The sequence below is a fragment of the Lynx canadensis genome, chromosome B1 (genome assembly GCF_007474595.2).
Source record: "Lynx canadensis isolate LIC74 chromosome B1, mLynCan4.pri.v2, whole genome shotgun sequence".
Classification (NCBI taxonomy): domain Eukaryota; kingdom Metazoa; phylum Chordata; class Mammalia; order Carnivora; family Felidae; genus Lynx; species Lynx canadensis.
In genome coordinates, this window is record NC_044306.2 from 132483139 (window position 1) to 132505341 (window position 22203).

A 22203-nucleotide genomic window follows, 5' to 3' on the forward strand; every position below is an offset into this window, starting at 1 on the left:
CCAATCAAAATTGCACCAGCATTCTTCTCGAAACTAGAACAAGCAATCCTAAAATTCATATGGAACCACAAAAGGCCCCGAATAGCCAAAGTAATTTTGAAGAAGAAGACCAAAGCAGGAGGCATCACAATCCCGGACTTTAGCCTCTACTATAAAGCTGTAATCATCAAGACAGCATGGTATTGGCACAAAAACAGACACATAGACCAATGGAATAGAATAGAAACCCCAGAACTAGACCCACAAACGTATGGCCAACTAATCTTTGACAAAGCAGGAAAGAATATCCAATGGAAAAAAGACTGTCTCTTTAACAGATGGTGCTTGGAGAACTGGACAGCAACATGCAGAAGATTGAAACTAGACCGCTTTCTCACACCATTCACAAAAATAAACTCAAAATGGATAAAGGACCTGAATGTGAGACAGGAAACCATCAAAACCTTAGAGGAGAAAGCAGGAAAAGATGTCTCTGACCTCAGCCGTAGCAATTTCTTACGTGACACATTCCCAAAGGCAAGGGAATTAAAAGCAAAAATGAACTACTGGGACCTTATGAAGATAAAAAGCTTCTGCACAGCAAAGGAAACAACCAACAAAACTAAAAGGCAACCAACGGAATGGGAAAAGATATTTGCAAATGACATATCAGAAAGGGCTAGTATCCAAAATCTATAAAGAGCTCACCAAACTCCACACCCGAAAAACAAATAACCCAGTGAAGAAATGGGCAGAAAACATGAATAGACACTTCTCTAAAGAAGACATCCGGATGGCCAACAGGCACATGAAAAGATGCTCAACGTCGCTCCTCATCAGGGAAATACAAATCAAAACCACACTCAGGTATCACCTCACGCCAGTCAGAGTGGCCAAAATGAACAAATCAGGAGACTATAGATGCTGGAGAGGATGTGGAGAAACGGGAACCCTCTTGCACTGTTGGTGGGAATGCAAATTGGTGCAGCCGCTCTGGAAAGCAGTGTGGAGGTTCCTCAGAAAATTAAAAATAGACCTACCCTATGACCCAGCAATAGCACTGCTAGGAATTTACCCAAGGGATACAGGAGTACTGATGCATAGGGGCATTTGTACACCAATGTTTATAGCAGCACTCTCAACAATAGCCAAATTATGGAAAGAGCCTAAATGTCCATCAACTGATGAATGGATAAAGAAATTGTGGTTTATATACACAATGGAGTACTACGTGGCAATGAGAAAGAATGAAATATGGCCCTTTGTAGCAACATGGATCGAAGTGGAGAGTGTTATGCTCAGTGAAATAAGCCATACAGAGAAAGACAGATACCATATGGTTTCACTCTTATGTGGATCCTGAGAAACTTAACAGAAACCCATGGGGGAGGGGAAGAAAAAAAAAAAGAGGTTAGAGTGGGAGAGAGCCAAAGCATAAGAGACTCTTAAAAAGTGAGAACAAACTGAGGGTTGATGAGGAGTGGGAGGGCGGGGAGGGTGGGTGATGGGTATTGAGGAGGGCACCTTTTGGGATGAGCACTGGGTGTTGAATGGAAACCAATTAGACAATAAACTTCATATATTGAAAAAATAAATAAAAATAAATGGAAAAAAAATAAATGTATTGGGATTTAATTTATGGCCTAATATATGGTATATCCGGGAAAATGTCCTATATACACTTGAGAAAAGTGATTATTCTGGTTGTTGTCAGGTAAAATATTCTGTATACATCTGCTAGATGTAGCTGGTTTGTTTTTTAAGTCCTCTGTTTCTTATCTTCTATCTGTCTCTTCTACCCATGTTGTGACTGGGGTATTGAACTAGTGAACTATTGAAGAACTGTGTATTTCTCCCGTATATTCCGTTCATTTTTTCTTCATATATTTTGATGGTCTGTGATTTCTGGATCGTGGATACTTCTATTTTTCACTTTACATGGAACCTCTGTACTGTTTTCCAGAGTGACTATACCAGTTTGCATTCCCACTAACAGTGCAAGAGGGTTCCTTTTTCTCCACATCCTCACCAACACTTGTTGTTTCTTGTGTTTTTGATTTTAGCCATTTTCACAGGTGTGAAGTGATATCTCACTGTAGTTCTGATTTGCATTTCCTTGATGAAAAGGGATGATTAGCATCTTTCCATGTGTCTTTGGCCATCTGTATGTCTTTTTTGGAGAAATATCTGTTCATGTCATCTGCCCATTTTTTAACTGGATATTTGGTTTTGGGTTGTTGAGTTATATAAGTTCTTAAATATTTTGGATACTAATCCCTTATAAAATGATATGTCATTTGCAAGTATCTTATCCCATTCCATAGGTTGCCTTTTAGTTTTCTTAGTTATTTCCTTTGCTGTGCAGAAGCTTTTAATTTGATGAGTCCCAATAGTTTATTTTTGCTTTTGTTTCCCTTGTCTTGGGAGACCTATAGAAAAAAATTCCTGTAGCCAGTGTCAGAGAAATTACCCTGTGCTCTCTTCTAGGATTTTTATGATTTCAGGTCTCACATTTAGGTCTTCAATCCACTTTGAGGATTTTTTGGTGCATGATTTAAGAAAGTGGTCCAGTTTCATTTCTTTTTTTAAAAATTTTTTTTTCAACGTTTATTTATTTTTGGGACAGAGAGAGACAGAGCATGAACGGGGGAGGGGCAGAGAGAGAGGGAGACACAGAATCAGAAACAGGCTCCAGGCTCTGAGCCATCAGCCCAGAGCCTGACGCCCTGACGCGGGGCTCGAACTCCCGGACCGCGAGATCGTGACCTGGCTGAAGTCGGACGCTTAACCGACTGCGCCACCCAGGCGCCCCTTCATTTCTTGTGCACGTTCTTATCCAGTTCTCCCAACACCATTTGTTGAAGAGCCCATCTTTTTCCCATTGGATATTCTTTATTGCTTTGTTGAAGATTAACCATTTAGTCATGGGTTCATTTCTGGGTTTTCTGTTCTGGTCCATTGATCTATGTGTGTATTTTTTGTGCTAGTACCATACTATTTTGATTACTGTAGCTTTGTAATAGAACTTGCAATGTACCTTGAAGTCTGGAATTGTGATGCCTCCAGCTATGCTTTTCTTTTTCAAGATTGCTTTGGCTATTTGGGGTCTTTTGTGGTTCCATACAAATTTTTGGATCCTTTGTTGTAGTTCTGTGAAAAATGCTATTGATATTTTGATAGAGATTGTATTAAAAACGTAGATTGCTTTGGGTATTATAGGCATTTAAACAATATTTGTTCTTCCAATCCATGAGCATGGAACAACTTTCCATTTCTTGGTGTCATCTTCAATTTCTTTCATCAGTGTTTTATCAGTTTCTGGAGTACAGTTCTTTCACCTTTCTGGTTAGGTTTATTCCTAGGTATCTTATTATTTTGGGTGCAATTGTAATTGGAATTGTTTTCCTAATTTCTCTTTCTGCTGCTTCATTACAGGTGGTGTATAGAAATGGGGCAGATTTCTGTGCATTGATATTGTATCCTGAGAATGTACAGTTTGTGTTTCAGTTCTAGCAGTTTTTCAGCTGGAGTCTTTCAGGTTTTCTCTATATAGTATCATGTCATCTCCAAATAGTGAAAGTTTTACTTCTTTTTTACCAGTTTGGATGCCTTTTATTTCTTTTTGTTGTCTGATTGCTGTGACTAGGACTTCTAGTATTATGTAAAATAAAAGTAGTGAAATTGGACATCCTGATCTTGTTCCTGACCTTAGGGGAAAGGCTCTCACTTTTTCCACATTGAAGATGATATTTGCTCTGGGTTTTTCAGAAGTCTGTCTGTCTCTCTCTCTCTCTCTCTCTCTCTCTCTCTCTCTCTTTCTCTCTTTCTCTCTTTCTCTCTTTCTCTCTTTCTCTCTTTCTCTCTCAACCTAAGACCCTGAAATCAAGAGTCATACTCTCTACTGACTGAGCCAGGCTGATACCCCACTCAGAAGTGTCATGGGTTTTTCATATATGGCCTTTATCATTTTGAGGTATGTTCCCTCTAAATCTACTTTGTTGGGGTTTTTTTATCATGAATGAATACTGTACTTTGTCAAGTGCTTTTACGTTGCATCTACTGAAATGATCATATGGTTCTTATCCTCTTATTGATGTGATGTATCACATTGATAGATTTGAGAATATTGAATAACTCTTGCAACCCAGAAATAATCCTACTATATTGTGGTGAATGATTTTTTTAAATTGGTGTTGGGTTCTTTTTGCTAGTATTTTGTTGAGAATTTTTGCTTTTATGTTCATGAGGGATATTGGCCTGTACTCTTTTGTGTGTGTGTGTGTGTGTGGTATATTCGTCTGGCCTGAGTATCAGGGTTATACTGGCCTCATAGAATGAATTTGGAAGTTTACCTTCCTTTTCTATTCTTTGTAATAGTTTAAGAAGAATAGGTATTAACTCTACAAATATTTGGTAGATTTTGCCTGTAAGGCCATCTGGTCCTGGACTTTTGTTTGTTGGGAGTTTTTTGATTACTGATTTAATTTCTTTTCTGGTAATAATAGGTCTGTTCAAATTTTCTTTTCTTCTTCATTTTTGGGAGATTATATGTTTCTAGGAATTTACCCATTTCTTTTAGGTTGTCCGATTTGTTGACATATAGGTTTTCATAATATTCTCTTATAATCCTTTGCCTTTCTGGAGTGTTGGTTGTTTAGCCTCTCTCATTTGTGCTTTTATTTATTTGGGTCCTTTCTCTTTTATTCTTGATAAGTCTGGCTAGAGGTTTATCAATATTAATGGTTTTTTTTCAAAGAACCAACTCCTGGTTTTATTGATCTATTCTTTTTTTAGTTTCTATATCACTTATTTCTCCTGTAATCTTTATTATTTTTGTCCTTCTGCTGGTTTTAGGTTTTGTTTGTTCTTTTTCTAGCATGTATGGGTATGTTAGGCTGTTTGAGATTTTTTTTGCTTGTTGAAGTAGGCCTGTATTTCTATAAACTTCCCTCTTAGAACCACTTTTGCTGTATCGCAAAGCTTTTGAACAATTGTGTTTTTATTTTCATTTGTTTTTATGTAGTTTAATTTTTTTTTCTTTTACTTTCTGTTTGACTCAGTGGCAGTTCTAATATCAGGATCTAATCTAATGCTGGGAATCTCTTGACTAGGTTTCAAGTCCTGGAAATATTTCTCCATGGTTTTCAACCTCACCCTATTGTTTTTTAGTTTTGTTTTGGTTTTGGTTTTGGTTCTGCTCTCTGAATCATCCATCATTTTTAATGAAAAGCAGCACATGTTTACCGTTTACAAAATATAAATTATAAGAGTTTTATGGTTTCAAGTCTTACATTCAGATCTTTAATTCATTTTAAGTTGATTTTGTGCATGGTATGAGGTAGTGGTCAAGTTTCATTGTTTTGCATATGGCTGTTCAATTTTCCCAATATCATTTATTAAAGGAAAATATCCTTTCCCCATTTATATTCTTGGCTCCTTTATCATAGATTAATTGACCATAAAAGTGTGGGTTTGTTTCTGGACTCAACACACAGAGAAGGCCATGTGAAGATGAAACAGAGAGAATTTTAAGATGCTGACCTTGATTGAAGATTGAAATCACAGGCAAGGAATGCTACCAGCTAGTGTGTCACTGCTGGTAGTTTACTTTCTGCCCAATGATACTGATTGCAGTCTGCTGGCCTCCAGAACTATGAAAGAATAAATTTCTGTCATTTTAAGCAACATTGTATGATAATTTGTAACATAAGCCACTGAAAACTAATATAAATGGGTATTGATGTCTCAGTGTTGCTTTTTAAATGCATTTCACTGGTTATTAAATGAGATTAAGTATCTTTGCATAAGATTATTGATGTCCGGTTGTTTTTTTCTATGAGTTTTTCAACTCCTGTCATTTGTCTTTTCTTTTTTTCAGTTTACTTTCTTATTGATTCTGACTACTAACCCTGTCATTTGTCCCTGTTACTAAAGAGATATTCATAATCTGTACCTTGTCTTGCTACCTTATTCTGTCTTCTGCATTCAGAAGATCTTTTTTACATTTTTTTAATTATGGAAATTTTTAAACATACCCAAAAGAAGAGGGAATAGTATGTAGTATAACACATTTTCCATATACCCATCACTCAGCTTCAATAGTATCAGTATTTTTTCCAGAAGTATTCATATTTTTATGTACTTTTGTGCATTATCTAAGCAACCTTTTTGTGTTGCTATTATTTCTGCAGCAATTTCTGTCATGATAAAATATTTTTTTCTGATAATATTTCTTTATCATTTTATAAATGATATACTTATACAAATATTATATCATTATATACAAATGTTATATAAATGTTATATGTGAAATTATATATTTGTTATATATAAATGTTACCTTATGTGTAGCAATTTCTAATATATACAAAGAATTATGGCACCTATGTTAACCTGTACCTTCTTCCTAAACAACATGTAATTTTCTTATTCAGCCGGCACAAGCTACTGATGCAGATCTTGGGAATTTGTCAGTTGTCCCATCAACATCATACATGTCACCATAGAGCTTGTTGAAAATCCCATGTGTCCTTCTAAGAAGGCTGATCAATCATACAGGAGATTTTAAAATATATGCCTGAGTCAACTATACTGGCATTTTTGTTTTTACAAAGTAAGTCCTCTCATTTTTTCTCCTTATTTCTAGTGTGCCACCTGGGCTTGAAGGCATGAAAGAACAAGACATCTGCAACAAGATAATGGCTAAATTACTAGAAAATTATGATACCTTGTTTGAAGTAGAGTATACAGGAAATGATAATCAGAGATGTGAAAACATGGCTAGGATTATCATAGTAAAAGTAAGTAACTGGTATATAATCTTCAGTATTGCTTATATTTTGAATGGAAGACATTTTATATAGATCATTCTTTGTCATAAAAATGTCATGGGTGTAACTTAGATTATTATTCCTGTGTTTATTGAATTTTGTTTATGAAATATAATCTCTGTGTCAAGTATTTAACTGATCTATATTCTTCTAAGATTGGAGAATAATTGTGAATTCATGTTTCCCTGCCGCTGTAAAATCATCTCAAAATCACTTATGTAGGCCCAGTGCTCTGGTTGATTTTTATGGAAGCCTGGTGTTACAGCAGAGATATGTGCTTATAGCTGTGTTAGGAGTGCTAGCTTACTGAGTAGATGGCAAATTCCTGAAGATAATGTTACTGTCTTTTTATTTCCCTTGTGTCTGGCACACTTTCAAGTTCACCTTCAGATTTTAAGTCCCACATATGTATCCCCTGGCAACTATCATCAGTAAAGGAAAGTATTTTTATAAGCTGTAAAGGAATCCTTAACAATACTATCTTCATCTTTTTATACATTGGCCGATAATTTATAACCTATCCTTTACACATTAGGGAAATGTAAGTAGGTCTCTAAAGAAAGTCCGACAATAAACCAAGCCAAATCCTCCAGGGGAGGGATCATATTTCTTTCTCACTTATATTGAGGCAAATCATGATGGAATGGATATGGGAGGTTCCCTTAGGAGATTTCCTGAGACTTATCACCTTTACAGACTGCATTATACTTGTTGATTTACATGGCAATGACTGATAAAACCCAAGACACTTGTTTTGGTCATTGAAGAGGTATTTTCATCCCTTCTTCCAGTTGAGAACATGACTTTGAAGAAGAAATAAAAGGTAATGAGTATCAAGTAGCACTCTACCAAAAAAGCAAAAGAAAACCAAAAACTAGGTTTTCTTATCCAGACTCCTTGTAAGGACTATAGTACATCTGAGAGGAATGCCTCTATCTGGAATCTTGCCAAACTGATAAAGAGAACTTTAAACTTTGAAAGAAGGGAAGAATAATACATAGATAAAATGATGAGATACAATAATAATGTAAGTTGGAGGCACACAGTAGCTGAGAAAATATGTCCGTGATTCACCAGAGAAAATACGGAAAGAAGATACACTGTCTTGCTACCAAAAAATTAAAATAAATTCTCTTTTAAATAGAAAAAAAATACATCCTAAATTTCTTCCTCTGTCTCCTAGAGTACTTTGCAAAGGTCTCTTTTTAAAGTATTAAAAAGTGATTGACTTTGCTACAGCTGTATCTCTGATTAACACTTTTTAGCACTTGTACTTTTTAACTAGAGCTATAAGATAATCAGATAAGCCTAAAATATAATAGAAAAATATGATCTCCTAGGCAAGACAAACTTGCTGATATATATATATATATATATATATATATATATATATATATATATATATATATTTTCACTGGAATATGCCAAGAGGAGGTTATATGCTGTGTAAGTAAAACAACACCTGTTTAAGTATATAGAAGGAGTCCCTGCCTAGAACTCATTGAGCTACTAGATTTAAGTCTAGTGGAGAACTTAGTATGAGAGTACAAGATAATAAGACACACAAACTGGTAGTACTGTGGGAGTCAAATACAGGTATCTTAGGTAGATAAAGAATATGACTGCTACTCCCTAATGCAAGTTTCAGATCTGGCCTAGAGGCAGATGAAGATCATGTTTGAAAACTGCATTTCTATACCGTGGAAGCATCATTCTGCTAAAGCAAAATAGTTGGTGCATTCTTTACTGATCTTGCTGATAGTCTCATCTCAGATGGTAGCTTATGCTACAAGGGAATATGATGTTCTGAATCTAATTACAGCCAGTAAGGACGAAATGTAAGTTGCAGAAATTATTTTAATGGAATATGCCAGTGCCATTTTATCTAAACTTGGACATTGTTTAGAAAGCAGTTTTTTTTTTAATTCCTAAAATCAGGGACATATTAGATACAAACCAAAAGAATACTGGATTAGAAAGGAAATGGGAGGCTGACAATGAGATCATTAACGTACTAAACAATTGGAAAACTGGAAGGTAACTAAAAGAAACAAGTTCTTATTCTGGTCATTCTCATGAGCTCAGCTTTTAGAAGGATAGGTAGAAGAAGAGACCAGCACAAAAGAAGTAATAAGTATGCATGAATGACAGACACATAAAGTGAGCTGAGATTAAGCTTAGGCTCATGGAAACTACTAAGGTATAGAAATGGGCTTTTAAGGGGAAGAAATACTAAATGTATCCACTGACATACCTCTGTGTACCCCATTGTGGGGAACAGAGTCATAAAAGATTGAATGAAGTTCACAATATCCTTGTGGGCTTTAGGGAGATTTGGGGCCAAGACAAATGTAAGTTTGGTTGCAATGGGACCAGGATGAAGGACTTTGAATTTGGACTGGTGTTAACTTAGGGCAGGTCTCTACATTTGTTTGTGTTATTTTCAGTATTTTAATCATTGACTTAAATGAGTACATACTTAGCACATTTGCAAGTAAAATAAAGCTGGAAAAATAGTTCAGATATTGGATGGCTGGGTATGTAGACTAACAGAATGATGTGTGAGTGCATGTGTGTGCGTGTGCGTGTGTGTGTGTGTGTGTGTGTAGTACCATTTCCCTCTTCTTTCTTGCTTCAAACAAATGAGCATTTTATTTGGGCCTGCAGCCATGTGCTGAGGTCACTTGGGCCTCTCCCACAGTTCCAAGGGATCCGTGAATGAGTCACAATGGTTTTTACTACCATCCTCTTTAGCTTTAAGATTTAAGTTAGTTATGACTTAAAGGAAGATTGAGACAGTTCTGGCCAGGGAGATGTAAGGCAAAGTGTGTTGGAGGCAGAAGACCTCTGGGAAAGATTGTCATCCTTGATTAAAAAGAATGATTGAAGGAGCACCTGGATGGCTCAGTTGGGTAAGGGTCCGACTTTAGGTCAGGGTTGACTTCAGCTCAGGTCATGACCTCCTGGTTCATGAGTAGAGCCCCTCATCAGGCTCTATGCTGACAGTGTGAAAGCCTGCTTGATATTCTCTCTCTTTCCTTCTCTCTCTGCTTCTTCCTCACTTGTACTTTCTCTCTCTCAAAAATAAATAAACTAAAGAAAAAAAGAATGGAGAGACCAGAGCTGTGGTTTTCCTCTGGGTATAGTAGCCCTGGTGGTTGTGATTGACTAGGAAAATGCCCAAGGATACTCTCCAGGGGTGATGAAAATTTTCTGTATCTCATTAGGGATGTGGGTTATATGGGTGTAAGCATTTGTCAAAACTCATTCAACTGTACACTTAAGGTTTATCCATTTTAATTAATGTAAATTCTTTTTTAAATTTTTAATTACAAAGAACAGAAGGTAGCAAGCCTTTGAGTAAGAACAGAAGGTAGCAGGCCTTTGAGTAAGATGCCTATCTCTTTCATCCTGCTTTCAGATGTTATCATCTGAAGGTATGATGCTTGGAGCTGTTGCCATCATCTTTGCCCTTGATGAATGTATCACTGGCACACTGAAGTGAGCAGCCCAAGGAGGAAAGAGGCTAGATTCCTCATCCTTGCTGATGTGCTGAACCAGCCCCAAACATGCCTACCTCTGGACTTTGAGTTACATGAGGGAAATAAAGGTCCTTAAAATATAAACTACTTTTAGCAGAGCATTCTGTTTCTTGCACCAAAAGCATCATACCTGATACAATCGCTATAATTGGAAAGTGCTGTACTTAGGTTTGTAAAATGATTTGTACAAATATAGCCCAGAGGAGACCAAAATTAATAATCGTTAAATTTGAAAATCATCCACAGATGTTAATTTTTCAGCACAGTACAAAATATCAGTGTGATGTAATTGTTCCAAAATACAAAAGATTCATTCACTGAATGGACCAATAGTATGCAGAACAAAGAATGTAGGTCTCACTGCTCTTGGTGTAGGTCTGGCAGTATCTGCAGTATTCTATCTGATTCTGAGTACTACATTCTGACCCTCCTGACAATCACCACTGTGACTCATTTACACTCATTAAGTACATATTCTCCTGAATAACTGTCTTTTACTCTAGGTACCATACTGCTGATGACCTTGAAACCATCACTCAAGCCTGTCCTGTCAGAACAGCAGTAAAGCTGTATTTCCCACTATCTAGAAAATGCCATGCTCGTGCCTCACACCCAAAACTTTGTGTTCTATCCCCTCCAACCCTAGTTTCCCAGTCTCCAGCCTGCCAGACTAGAATCCTTACTTTATCCTTAACTCCTCTAGTCTTTACCAGTCTTGTAGGGACTCAGATACTATCTTCTGTCTCTTGGAATGGGTGTCTCTTGTCTACCCATTACAATTGCTTTAGATAGGACCTTATCACAGGCACCCAGTTTCAAACTGTTATCCTGCTTCCAGGCTCACTCCCCTCCCTTCTCCTTCCTACCAGTGATAGAGTTGTGTGGCTAAAAAGCAAGCCTGGTCAGGGGCACATGGGTGGCTCCACTGATTGAGCTTCCGACTCTTGATTTCAGCTCCCATTGTGATCCCAGTGTTGTGAGGTTAGGCTCTGCACTGAGCATGGAGCCTACTTACGATTCTCTTTCTCTCTTTCTCTGCCCCCTCCCCTGCTCATGTGCTCTCTCCCTAAAATAAAAAATTAAAATTTATAAAAGCCTGATCATAATATATTCCTGCCTTAAGTAAATAAACCTTTTGCTGTCATTGATCTGTCTCCCACTCTTTTGCTCACAATATGTCATTAAGATGCCTTTACTTGGAAGTTCAAGCTGTCACACTGTCCCCAAATCAAATTTTCTCTTTTAAATATTTGAGTGAATATTAAATGGTTCTTGTCTGCTTCTTCTTTCCCTGACCTTTCTTCAGTCTCCTTTGAGGACTCTTCATTCTCAGTCAGAATTAAACATTATTATTTCCTAAGGTCATCCTTCGGTCTTTAATGCACAGCTGTGCTTGGCAAACCATACATAAATATCTAACTGCCTAGTGGTCACTAGGGCCTAGTGGTCACTTGCATGTCCTGTGGATTGTCTGATCATCTTTTCTTGTCCTTGAAGATCTAATGCTCCACTTGTCTTAATGAATGGTTTCGTCCACCCACACAACTGCTCCAGGTTGATGTCCAGCAATCACTAAAACCTGTTAATTCTTCAGTATCTCCCTGCTCACTACTACTTCCTCATAGCCTCTCATCCAGGCAAGGGTATTCTACACTTGGCTCATTATCACAATCACCTGGCTACCCAAACCTAGAATCGGAAACTCATACTGGGGCCTCAAAACCTGCATTCTAAAAGGCTTCGTTGGCAATTTTAATAATCAGCCAGATTTGCAGTCTGAGTGATCCTTGGGAGACTGTTACAACAGTCTTCTTGTTTTCCCTGAGTCTAGTCTGTCCTGTGACCCCATCGTCCCTCTTCTGCCTGAGCTACTTTTTTATCATGCAAATACAAACATGGTCAATCCCGTATCAGAATTCTTCAGTGGGTTTTCTTTACCCACCCCTATAGTATAAAATCTAGTCTTAGCAAAACAAACAGGAGTTTTCATGATTTGAGCCCACCCTGCTTATTCACACTTCCTTCCCACCACTCCTTCCCATACATTTGATATACTAAGAAGTCTTTGACGTGATTGTAGAAACAATGTCATTTCAGGTCTCATGTTTTCAAGCTATTGAGCTTAATGCCTGGCATTGAAAATTCCTTGAATTCAGTAGATGGACTCTATTCATTTTACTGAAAATAATGTCTCTGGTCACAATTTGTACATAATATGAAAGTAATATTAAGTTATTTTCAAAATAATTGAATAAAATTGAAAACATGATAGTTCACTGAGTACTTCATGACTGTCGTATCTTGACAAAAGGTACTCTAGATACTTTTAAAAGTTTTTAACAGTTCTGGAAAGAGCACTCTGATATTAGAATAAGAGGGTGTGTATTTATAACCGGGCTACTCAGCAATATGACTGGGTAATTTATAGTATCTCTGCCATCTTAAATGGCACAAAAAAAAAATCTATAGATTCTATTGTGAGATTCAAACCATTAATGCTTAGGAAAGTATTTTCAAAACCAGTTAAATAGGATAGAAATGCAAAGTATTAAGTTGAAGGGGAGGGGTCAAGTGATACTATAGTTTAAAGAGTGTAATTGCTGAAGACCTTGGCTTACTTTGAAATGATCCAGTCAAGGATACTTCAGTAGATAGATTTATCAATAAGTTTAGGGCACAGAGTTAAAAACTCCAGTCTAGAATAAGACAGAATGGATTAGAATTTCCAGTTTGTGTGACTTTTGGCAAATTATTCAGTCTTTCCTTCAACCTTAGTTTCCTCATCTATAAAATAGGACAACAGTCACTAGTTTTGACTGGTTTTTCTTAGGATTAAATGAAATAAAAATAGCACGTTTTCAATAACTTTTAGCTTGAAAATAAATTGTTAGGTTTACATCACCTTTATATTTCCTTACTTCTCTTTACCCTAAAGAGAATCAAGCTTGATAATGGAAGGAAAACAGAGTCAAAGCAAAAAAAATAAAGTTGACAATCAGATGTGTTACTCATGACAAAAGAATTACTGCCTCTAGACATTTCTTGCTATTCACTATTTTAGGTTTTTTTGTTTAATTATGGTAATATTAAGTATCCTCTTGTATCTGGAAAAGCAAGAATTGAATATGATTGTCCCTTCAATGGACAGAAAAGTGATTTTGGTATTTAATATGTGTAGTCAGGCATGTTTTTTGAAAATGAATTTTTTTAATGTTTATTTTTGAGAGAGAGAGAGAGAGAGAGAGAGAGAGAGAGAGAGAGAGAATGAATCCCAAGCAGGCTCTGCACCATAAGCATAGAACCCAGTGTGGGGCTTGCATTCATAAACCGTGAGACCAAGACTTGAGCCAAAACCCAGAGTCAGATGTTCCACTGTCTGAGCCACCCAGGTGCCCTGAAAATGAATTATTTTTTAAAAGTAGTAGTTTATGGAAGAGTAGAGTTTTGAAGTGGCTCTGTGAAAAATGGGATTTCCATTAGTTGCTGGGAAGAGGACGTGAACAGGGAAGCAAGCAGAGAATCTTCCAGGCAGAAGGATATGCTTTAAGTCATGTATTCTTTGTGTAATGGTGAGCAGACGTTTCTGGCCAGGCCATAGGAAGTAGCACAAGAGCTACATAGTTGAGTGAACTAGTATGCAGTTTAACTGTGGAGTTAACGCTCACAGGAATGGGAGAATAATGAGAGGTTTTAAGAACAAGATGGACTTATTTTAAGTTGCACTTTAGATTTTTCCTTTATCTCTTTGGTGCAAGCAGGAAGTTGGTGTCATTCTTCAGTGCAGCCTGTTTGTAAGAAGCTTTCAGGGGAGTAGCTTAATATCTATTTCTACTCAACTGACTATGGTCAGTGCCACAAAATTGATCATGGCTTGTACAACACATCCATCAACGACACTTGTAGACAAGCTTCTCCAGAGCCAAGGCAAAATGAGGAAAAAAGTTTATCTATAGGACAGTTCTTCAACTTCTCTCTCTCTCTCTCTCTCTCTCTCTCTCTCTCTCTCTCTCTCATTCTGGGAGTGAACTAAGGTCCCTATAAGGTTTTTCCAGATTCCGCAATGGTATGGGCATGTCCAATCTAGCTACTTCAATCAAAGGAATTTTGGATAGACCTCTTAGGACTGTGACATTTGGAGAAAACTGTTGTCTGTTGGAGCCCAGAATGGCTCTTGGCATTTTCATCCACATTTTGCTGAATTTGGCAAGTCATGTTCACAGTTGGTTCTTTATAGTTATGGCCATTTCTTTCTTTACTTAAGGTGCAGCTTTCTTTTCTCTTTTTCACTGTTTTTGGTTTTGGTAGGTTTCAAGGAAGGAACATAATAGAAATGCCTTTATTTTGCCAAACTGGAAGATCAAATCTGCATTTCTAAATAACTAGGTTAGGAGAAACTTATCTCTCAAGTAGACCTCTAACAGCTGTAGTTTAATATCTTTAGCTTCAGGGTAATTCTGTAGTCTGTCTTCATAGGAGGATCTAAATCCAAGACTTAAGAGTTTTTCCCTCATATTCAAGACTTATCTTAATCACCCACATATTTACATACACAAAATTTGGTGGCTTAAATATGGTTTAGGTAATGCACCATGTAATCTAAGCTGAATTTATTAAATCTAAATAATTACTGAGTGCCTGCTATGTGCAAAGCATTATTCTAGGCAATAGTAAGCAATAGACAAGTCTCTGCCTTTATGAAGCTCATGTTCTAATGAAAATACAATAAATAAGGAAATAAATAAGAAATTAGTATGTCAGATGGTGATAGATTCTGTGGAACAAAAGCAAGGAGAGGGAGAACTAATACTGGTAAAGTAGAGGAATGGCATTTGCTCATTTAAATAGGGTGGTCAAAATGCTTCATTGACATTGGGACATTTGAACAGAAACTTGCAGGAAGGAGCAAGCCATGAAGACACTTGAGAGAACAGCTTTCCATACAGGAAGAAGAGGAGTACAGAGCCTTGAGGTGGGAGTATACCTATTTTGTCTGTTAAAGCAGAATTGAGAAGGCTAGTATGGTTGAATGACACTGAGCTAGGGAGAAAGTTAGAGAAATGAGGTCAAAGAGGCATCAGGAGACCAGATCATGGATGCTCTTAAAGGTCATGGTAAGGACTTTGACTTTTACCCTGACAGTATTTTATTAGACAGTGGTGAACAAAAGAGTGCCCTGACATGACTTATATATTAAAAGGATTACTGGAACTACTAGGCAGAGAACAGACTATTGAAAGGAATAAACAGAAGAAGAGAGACCCATTGGGAGTTTATCACAATAGCCTGATTAAGAAATGCTGGTGGCTTGGGCCAGGGTAATGATAGTGAAAGTGGTGAGAAGGGCTGACAGGTGAGTTAGGATATGAAAGGACAACACAACAGGAGGTACTTGAGACCTTAGTTAGGCCAGAGAATATTTGAGATGGGAGCAAGCAGGCTAGAAGAGTGGTAAGCTGTGAACAGAGAATAGATGTTTATATCAGTAATTTTAGAGGTGGAACAGTCTGGAGTGACGACGAGATTTAGGTTGTATTCATGAGAATGAGTGACTGAAGTGGAGAAGAGAAAGTCATTAGAAAGGAGATGGTTAAAGATGATGAATAAACACACTGATAGTTTGTTCTTATTGGCCCTGAATTTACCCAAGAGGATGGCAGATACTGATGTAGTTGGGAAGGAGGCGAGCCTGGTCTGCCTAGTATATACATATTATTTGCATGCTTTGTGAATAAATTACATTTGTATGTGTTTTATAGGGCTAACGGGCCTCATATATAATACACAAAATAATGTGATTAATGTGTTGTTAAATATCCATCTAGAGGTTCTGGATGAGTATCACTGTATTCCACATAAACATCTTCTGAGACTGTCTTTATTAGGCAGTGTCACTATTGCTCATTATACCTTGGGGAATTTCTTTTGAAATTGACTTCAGAACATATGTCATTCATGCGTTGTATTGGGCATTGTCATCATTGGACTGGGAAATCTTTGTACTTTAATGCTTCATTTGATAACGGGAAATAATCAGTCCTTTTGAACCATCGCAGGTCACTAAGTTGGGGAGTTATGATTAAATATTAATTTTTGTGTTTAAAATTGAAATCTGGCTATCAAATAATTATGCTGATTTTCCTGTGTGACTCATAAGCAAACTCTCAAAACAGCTAAAAACATGTTTTTAAGCAAAAGAAAAATATTAGAATAACCTTTCATAGTGATTAGTTTGAGGGAAGTACTCACTTATCAATAATGTGGTATGACAAGTTTGATTACAAAGTTCAGTCTTGTTCCTGTAAAGTAAAAGTCACATAAATTGATAGATTACATAAACTTCTGAAATTATTTCCCACGTCTTTTTCATGCTCAAAAAATTGCATGTGTCTTTATTTTTCATTTAGGGCTACAGTTTAAGCAAATTAACTTCAAATGTTCACTTCTTTTCTTAGTAAATGCCTACCTACTCTGTGCAAAACTCTCTAGACTAGGTGTTAGCCTCCTCAGAAAATAAGCAAGACCTGCCCCTGTCCCTAAAGGAACTTCTAGTCTATAACAAACTCATAGAATCAGTGCAGGAACAGAGGGACAAAAGGGAGATATTTATGTCAGATATTATACAAAATTTTCTATACATACTATCTCATGTACTTCTCACGGTAGCCCCATGAAGTAAATGAACTTAATTCTGCTTTGAATGTGAGGAAGTCTAAAGAGTAGATGATTCAGGATCAAGAGTAGTAAATGACAGAGTTGAGTTTTAAACTCAAAGTACTCATTACAGGCCAAATATGGAAATAACCAAAATCTTAGTTTAAGGTGGAATATCAATGCCATGAATATTTACACATTTATTCATTCAGTATGTGTTGTAGTAATTTGGTGTCAGGAAAGATTTCTGTTCTGATTCTAGTCCTTTATGCATTCACTATTCCTAACCTCTTCTATACCCCTTCAAGAATACTCCAAACTGGGAAGCAGTGGAGTCATAATAGGAAATAAAAAATGTTTTGGTGTTTATGCTGTCTAATGCTTTGTAATTTGGCTGTTACCTTTATGTGTGGGTGAACTTACATAGTGAAAGTGACTAGTACTCAGCAAAATGTTATCATTTTGAGCACCTAGGAACTCAGAGGTAGCAATAAGTTAAAGTTTATTTGCTGGTTTTTTCAGATAAGACCTTTCTTTGGACAGTGAGCTGTACCTTTTATATTGGTTCTGAATTTGAAGGCTAAAAAATATAGTAAATGATGTTTAAGAAACAAAGATAAAATTGCATAATAGAATGTTGTTTGCATGATTCAAATTGTCACTTTCCAGTAGCTGCAACTGATTAGATTATCAATGAATGTAAAGCATTAAGTAATAAAAGTAGTATTAAAAGTTATTAAGTAATAAAAGTAGAATTACAAGTTACTGTTTAGTTTGGGGTAGTTCTGCGACTCTTTTAGATCATAGTCATGTGTTTATAATTCATATTGCTGTTAATTTCTTTTCCCCAGACATTTTGTAGAGTGTTCACATATAAACACTAGAAAGTTATATCTGCTCAGGAATCATTGGAATAGATGAGATATATCTGCCAGGTGTTAAATTCCTTCTTTCCTATTATGAAAAATATTTAACAGAAGACAGACTAAAGTGCTTTGCTTATGAAAACATTGTGCCCTAGAACCTTTAAATGACTTACGGTGAGATGACAATATTTTGGATCTGACATCTCAGAAGTTGCCTATTTTAAATCATTATATTGTGTGTATTTGGCAAGTAGCGACCCTCAGTAAATGGAAATTCACTTGCATATTTGCAGATTTTCAAAAGATTACTTGAATTTGCTTTAGTACTAAATCTCTGTTCTTTTCTTCAGTTGAAGATAGAAATTATATTTCTGTGACTCACAAGTGCCTAGAAAGGAATATACCTCCAGGAGCAGCCCGTAACTAATGACTGAGGAACAGGAGGTTTATATTCCCAGCTCCTTTTACTCCTTGGTTGGAATCATTCTGTTGTGTGTGTTTTAAAGTGTTTCCCAGAGCTTTCCAAGTTGGAGTCTCAGAACTACTGCAGAAGCTCTACTAGCTTGGTAATGACACCTTTATTAGCTCTTTTCTTCCATCCGTTGTCACCCATTTCCCTGCTGAACCACTCAAATGAACTACTTGCCCTCAATCCTTGTTGTAGTGCCTACTCTCAGTTGGGTAGGTGGGAGTCCAACCTAAGACGTCTCAAATTCTACTCATTCAATGAAGCCCTCTCTCATCTCCAGGTGCAGTTAATCTCCATCTCCTCTATTGTCTAAGGGCACTTTCTTTCTCCTTCTTTTAGGACAAGTCTTGCATTTTGCATTGGGTGAGTTGCTTTCCTCCTCTTGTATTGCATTATATGTTTTTCAAGGGTTAGAACAAGATCTCCTATTTACTTATCCTTCATTTTTTTCTCTAAAAATTGTAGAGTAACTCATACATTCTTGTGTCTCCCAAAGCACTTACTCTAGTTTCTTATATTTACTCAAAAACATCTATTGAATTGCACCATGTACACCTAAATAAAAGCTAACTCAAATTTATACTAGGAAAGTCATGTAACTATTCTTGGAATTAGTACTGGTTCACATTTCTAGAGTACACAATAACAGTTTGCTTAACAGAACTCTATCCAACTGATTTGCCAGTTTAATCAATTCTCTGCATTTGCTTTTAAAGCCTACTGACTGCTGTCCATGGCAACGCTGAAGGCTGGTGGCTAATAAGCTATTCTCTCATATACTTGTTCACTACTGGTTTTACTTTATGCTAATCAAAAGTTTTGTCTTTTCCCAAAACTATTCATGCCAGTTTATTGTTTATGGTACCTGTATAATTTAATTAAACAAATGCAATGTTAATGCCATTATAACTATTTGTAGGAAAATGGTTTCAGAGTAATTAATACAAGCTTCTGTAAGAGATTCTGAAATGTTAGTGGATTAATACAATTCAAGGTTATTTCTCAGTCACTGCATAGTGCAGTGAGTTGAGCAGCCCTCCTCCATTTTTTCTAAACCCTCCTCCAAAATTGCTTCAGCAGGAAAAGAAGAGGTTTAGAATATGGGATAGGTTTCTGACTACACCTGGAAGTGGTTTAAAACACTTCTTAAATTCGATTGAGCAGATTCAGTCATATTGCTCCCAACCCGTAAGAGAGACTAGAAATGTAGTCTTCCTGGTGCCTAAGGAGAGGACACAGAGGAAATGAGGAGATGGTATGGTGTACACAAAGAATTATTTCTGTTACAAAAGGAAAGTTGAATACATTGGAAAGACTTGATAAAGATTAAGAGGTTTACATTTTTACTTTGTATAGGTGATACATGATGATTGTGGTTTATACAAGGAAAAAGGTATGGAATTCCAAGCTCTTGGACTATTCCCAAAAATATGCCCACATCAAAAGACTGGAAAATAAATGAACATTTCAGTGTTTTAAAGTAAAAAAAAGTATTTATATGTATCATTTTTAAAAATTTAATTTTTCTTTTTTTTTTTTTTTTGAGAGAAAGTGGACATACATCCAGATGGTGGGGAGGGGCAGAGAAAGAAAGAGAAGCAGGCCTGACATGGGGCTTGATCCCATGACCCTGGGATCATGACCTGGCTGAAATCAAGAGTCAGATGCTCATGGGGTGCCTGGGTGGCTCACTAGGTTGAGTGGCCGACTTGGGCTCAGGTCATGATCTCACGGTTCATGGGTTTAGGCCCCGCATCGGGCTCTGTGCTGACAGCTCAGAGCCTGGAGCCTGCTTCGGATTCTGTGTCTCCCTCTGTCTCTGCCCCTTTCCTGCTCCCATGTTCTCTTTCTCTCAAAAATAAATAAACATTAAAAAAAAGAAGATGATCAGCCAACTGAGCTACCCAGGGGTCTCTATGTATCATTTTTAAATCATCCTGTTGTAATTTACTTTCAGGATTACCTAACTTTCAACATTTCCTTATCCAATCAATAGGAAGGATTCTTCCAGAATTCTTTTATACAGTTAATAGCAGGCCTTTGGAGACAGACTGCTTAGTTTCAAATTCCAGCTCTGCCACTTATTAGGTGTGTGACTATGGACAAGCTACTTTTACATTCAATATGTCAATTTCTATATTATAAGGAATTTAGATAGGGGCACTGAAGTGGATCAGTTGGTTAGGCATCTGACTCGATTTTGGCCCAGGTCATGATCTCAAGGTTTGTGAGATCAAGCCCCACATCAGACTCTGTGCTGACAGCATGGATTCTGCTTGGGATTCTCTCTCTGCTCCTCCCCAACTCATGCATGTGCTCTTTCTCTCTGTAAAAATAAGTATATATTTTTTAATTTAGATAGCAAAAGTATTTATCTCATAGGGTTATGAGAGGTTATTGTGAAGATAAAATAAATAAATATATAATCACTTAGAAAAATGCCATGCCTATAGTAAGTACTATGTAAGTGATAACCAGTATTCTATTTTGATTATCATCATCATTATTGCAAGATTTTATTACACATTTTTCTACTGAGTGACAACACTATAAGTGACACCGTAGTAAATACTTGCATAACTTAAAGTACTTTGGTTGAAAACAATAAAAAAGGAAATGTGGCTAAAATAAGACTAAAAAACAAAGGAAAAGTAAAGTACTTCTTTGGAAGTACATGGGGTATTTAACAGAACAGAAAGCAAAGCTGAGCACATAAGCAAGAAGGCAGTATAGGAGACCCAGCCCTGGTTCACCCACAAAAACAATGACCTGACAACCACTAATGGATGAAAGTAGCTCTGGGAAAGCTTCAGAGTACAATGAAGAAGACCTAGCAACTAAATGGAACTCAAAAACCAAGAATGGCCACATAGATAAGTGTAGACAAAAGCATTTTACCTGCATCAGATTATTCTACAGGCCAAAGCACATTTTTTACCAACAAGGATCCTCTTGGCTTTGATTTCCCTCTGTGGATGTAAAAAAGAACAAAAGGACCCCAGCAGCCCTCACTGTCACTATGAACAACCACAGTCTTGAGGACCCCTATAGTCTCTGCTGTTGCTTACAACAGCTGAGTGCAGACACCAACATATGATAATAAATAACATGGAAAATCAAGGAAACATGACAGCAGCAAAGGAACACAGAAAATTCCCAGGAGCTGACCCCCAACGAATTGGAGATCTGTGAAATGCCTGACAATTCAAAATAATTGTTTTAAAGAAGCTCAGCAAACTACAAGAGAATGCAGATAAATAACTCAGTGAAATCGAGAAAACAATACATGATCAAATTAAGTTCAACAAAGAGAAATCATAAAAATTACCACTCAAATTCTGGAGCAAAAGAATACAATGAGTGAAATGAAAAAAATGCAGTAGGGAGCTTCAGCAGCAGACTCAGTCCAGCAGAAGAAAGAATCAGCACACTCAAATATAGGTCATCTGAAATTAGCCAGTCACAAGATTAAAAAGAATGAAAAAGAATGAAGAGAGCCTACAGGATTTATGAGACATTAAGTAAATCAATATGCGTATTACAGAAGTCCCAGAGAAGAGTGAAAAAAAAAGGGGGTAGAAAGCCTATTTTTTAAAAAAAGGCTGGAAAGTTTCTAAATTTGAGGAGAGAAATGGGCATTCAGATTTATGAAGTTCAAAGGACTTCAAATGGGATCAACCCAAAGAAACCTATACTGAGACACATTGTAATCAAACTGTCAAAAATAAAGGACAAAAAATTTGAAAGTAGAGAAAAACAAGTCATCACATATAGCCCTCCACCCCCATATAAGGTTACTAGTGGATTTCTCAGAATAAACCTTACAGGCAAGGAAAGGGTAGACTGACATATTCAAAGCACTAAAA

The 22203-nt window shown here is 36.7% G+C and overlaps 1 protein-coding gene across 2 annotated transcripts in view; it reads left to right on the forward strand.

The window, feature by feature from the left end:
- FAM13A (family with sequence similarity 13 member A) overlaps positions 1-22203 on the forward strand; it is a 362178-nt gene that overhangs the window by 145826 nt on the left and 194149 nt on the right. For both annotated transcript variants that reach the window (XM_030313445.1, XM_030313443.1), the window contains exon 5: positions 6626-6779. In XM_030313445.1, coding sequence (XP_030169305.1) covers positions 6626-6779 — 154 coding nt within the window. The remainder of the gene's footprint in view (positions 1-6625; positions 6780-22203) is intronic.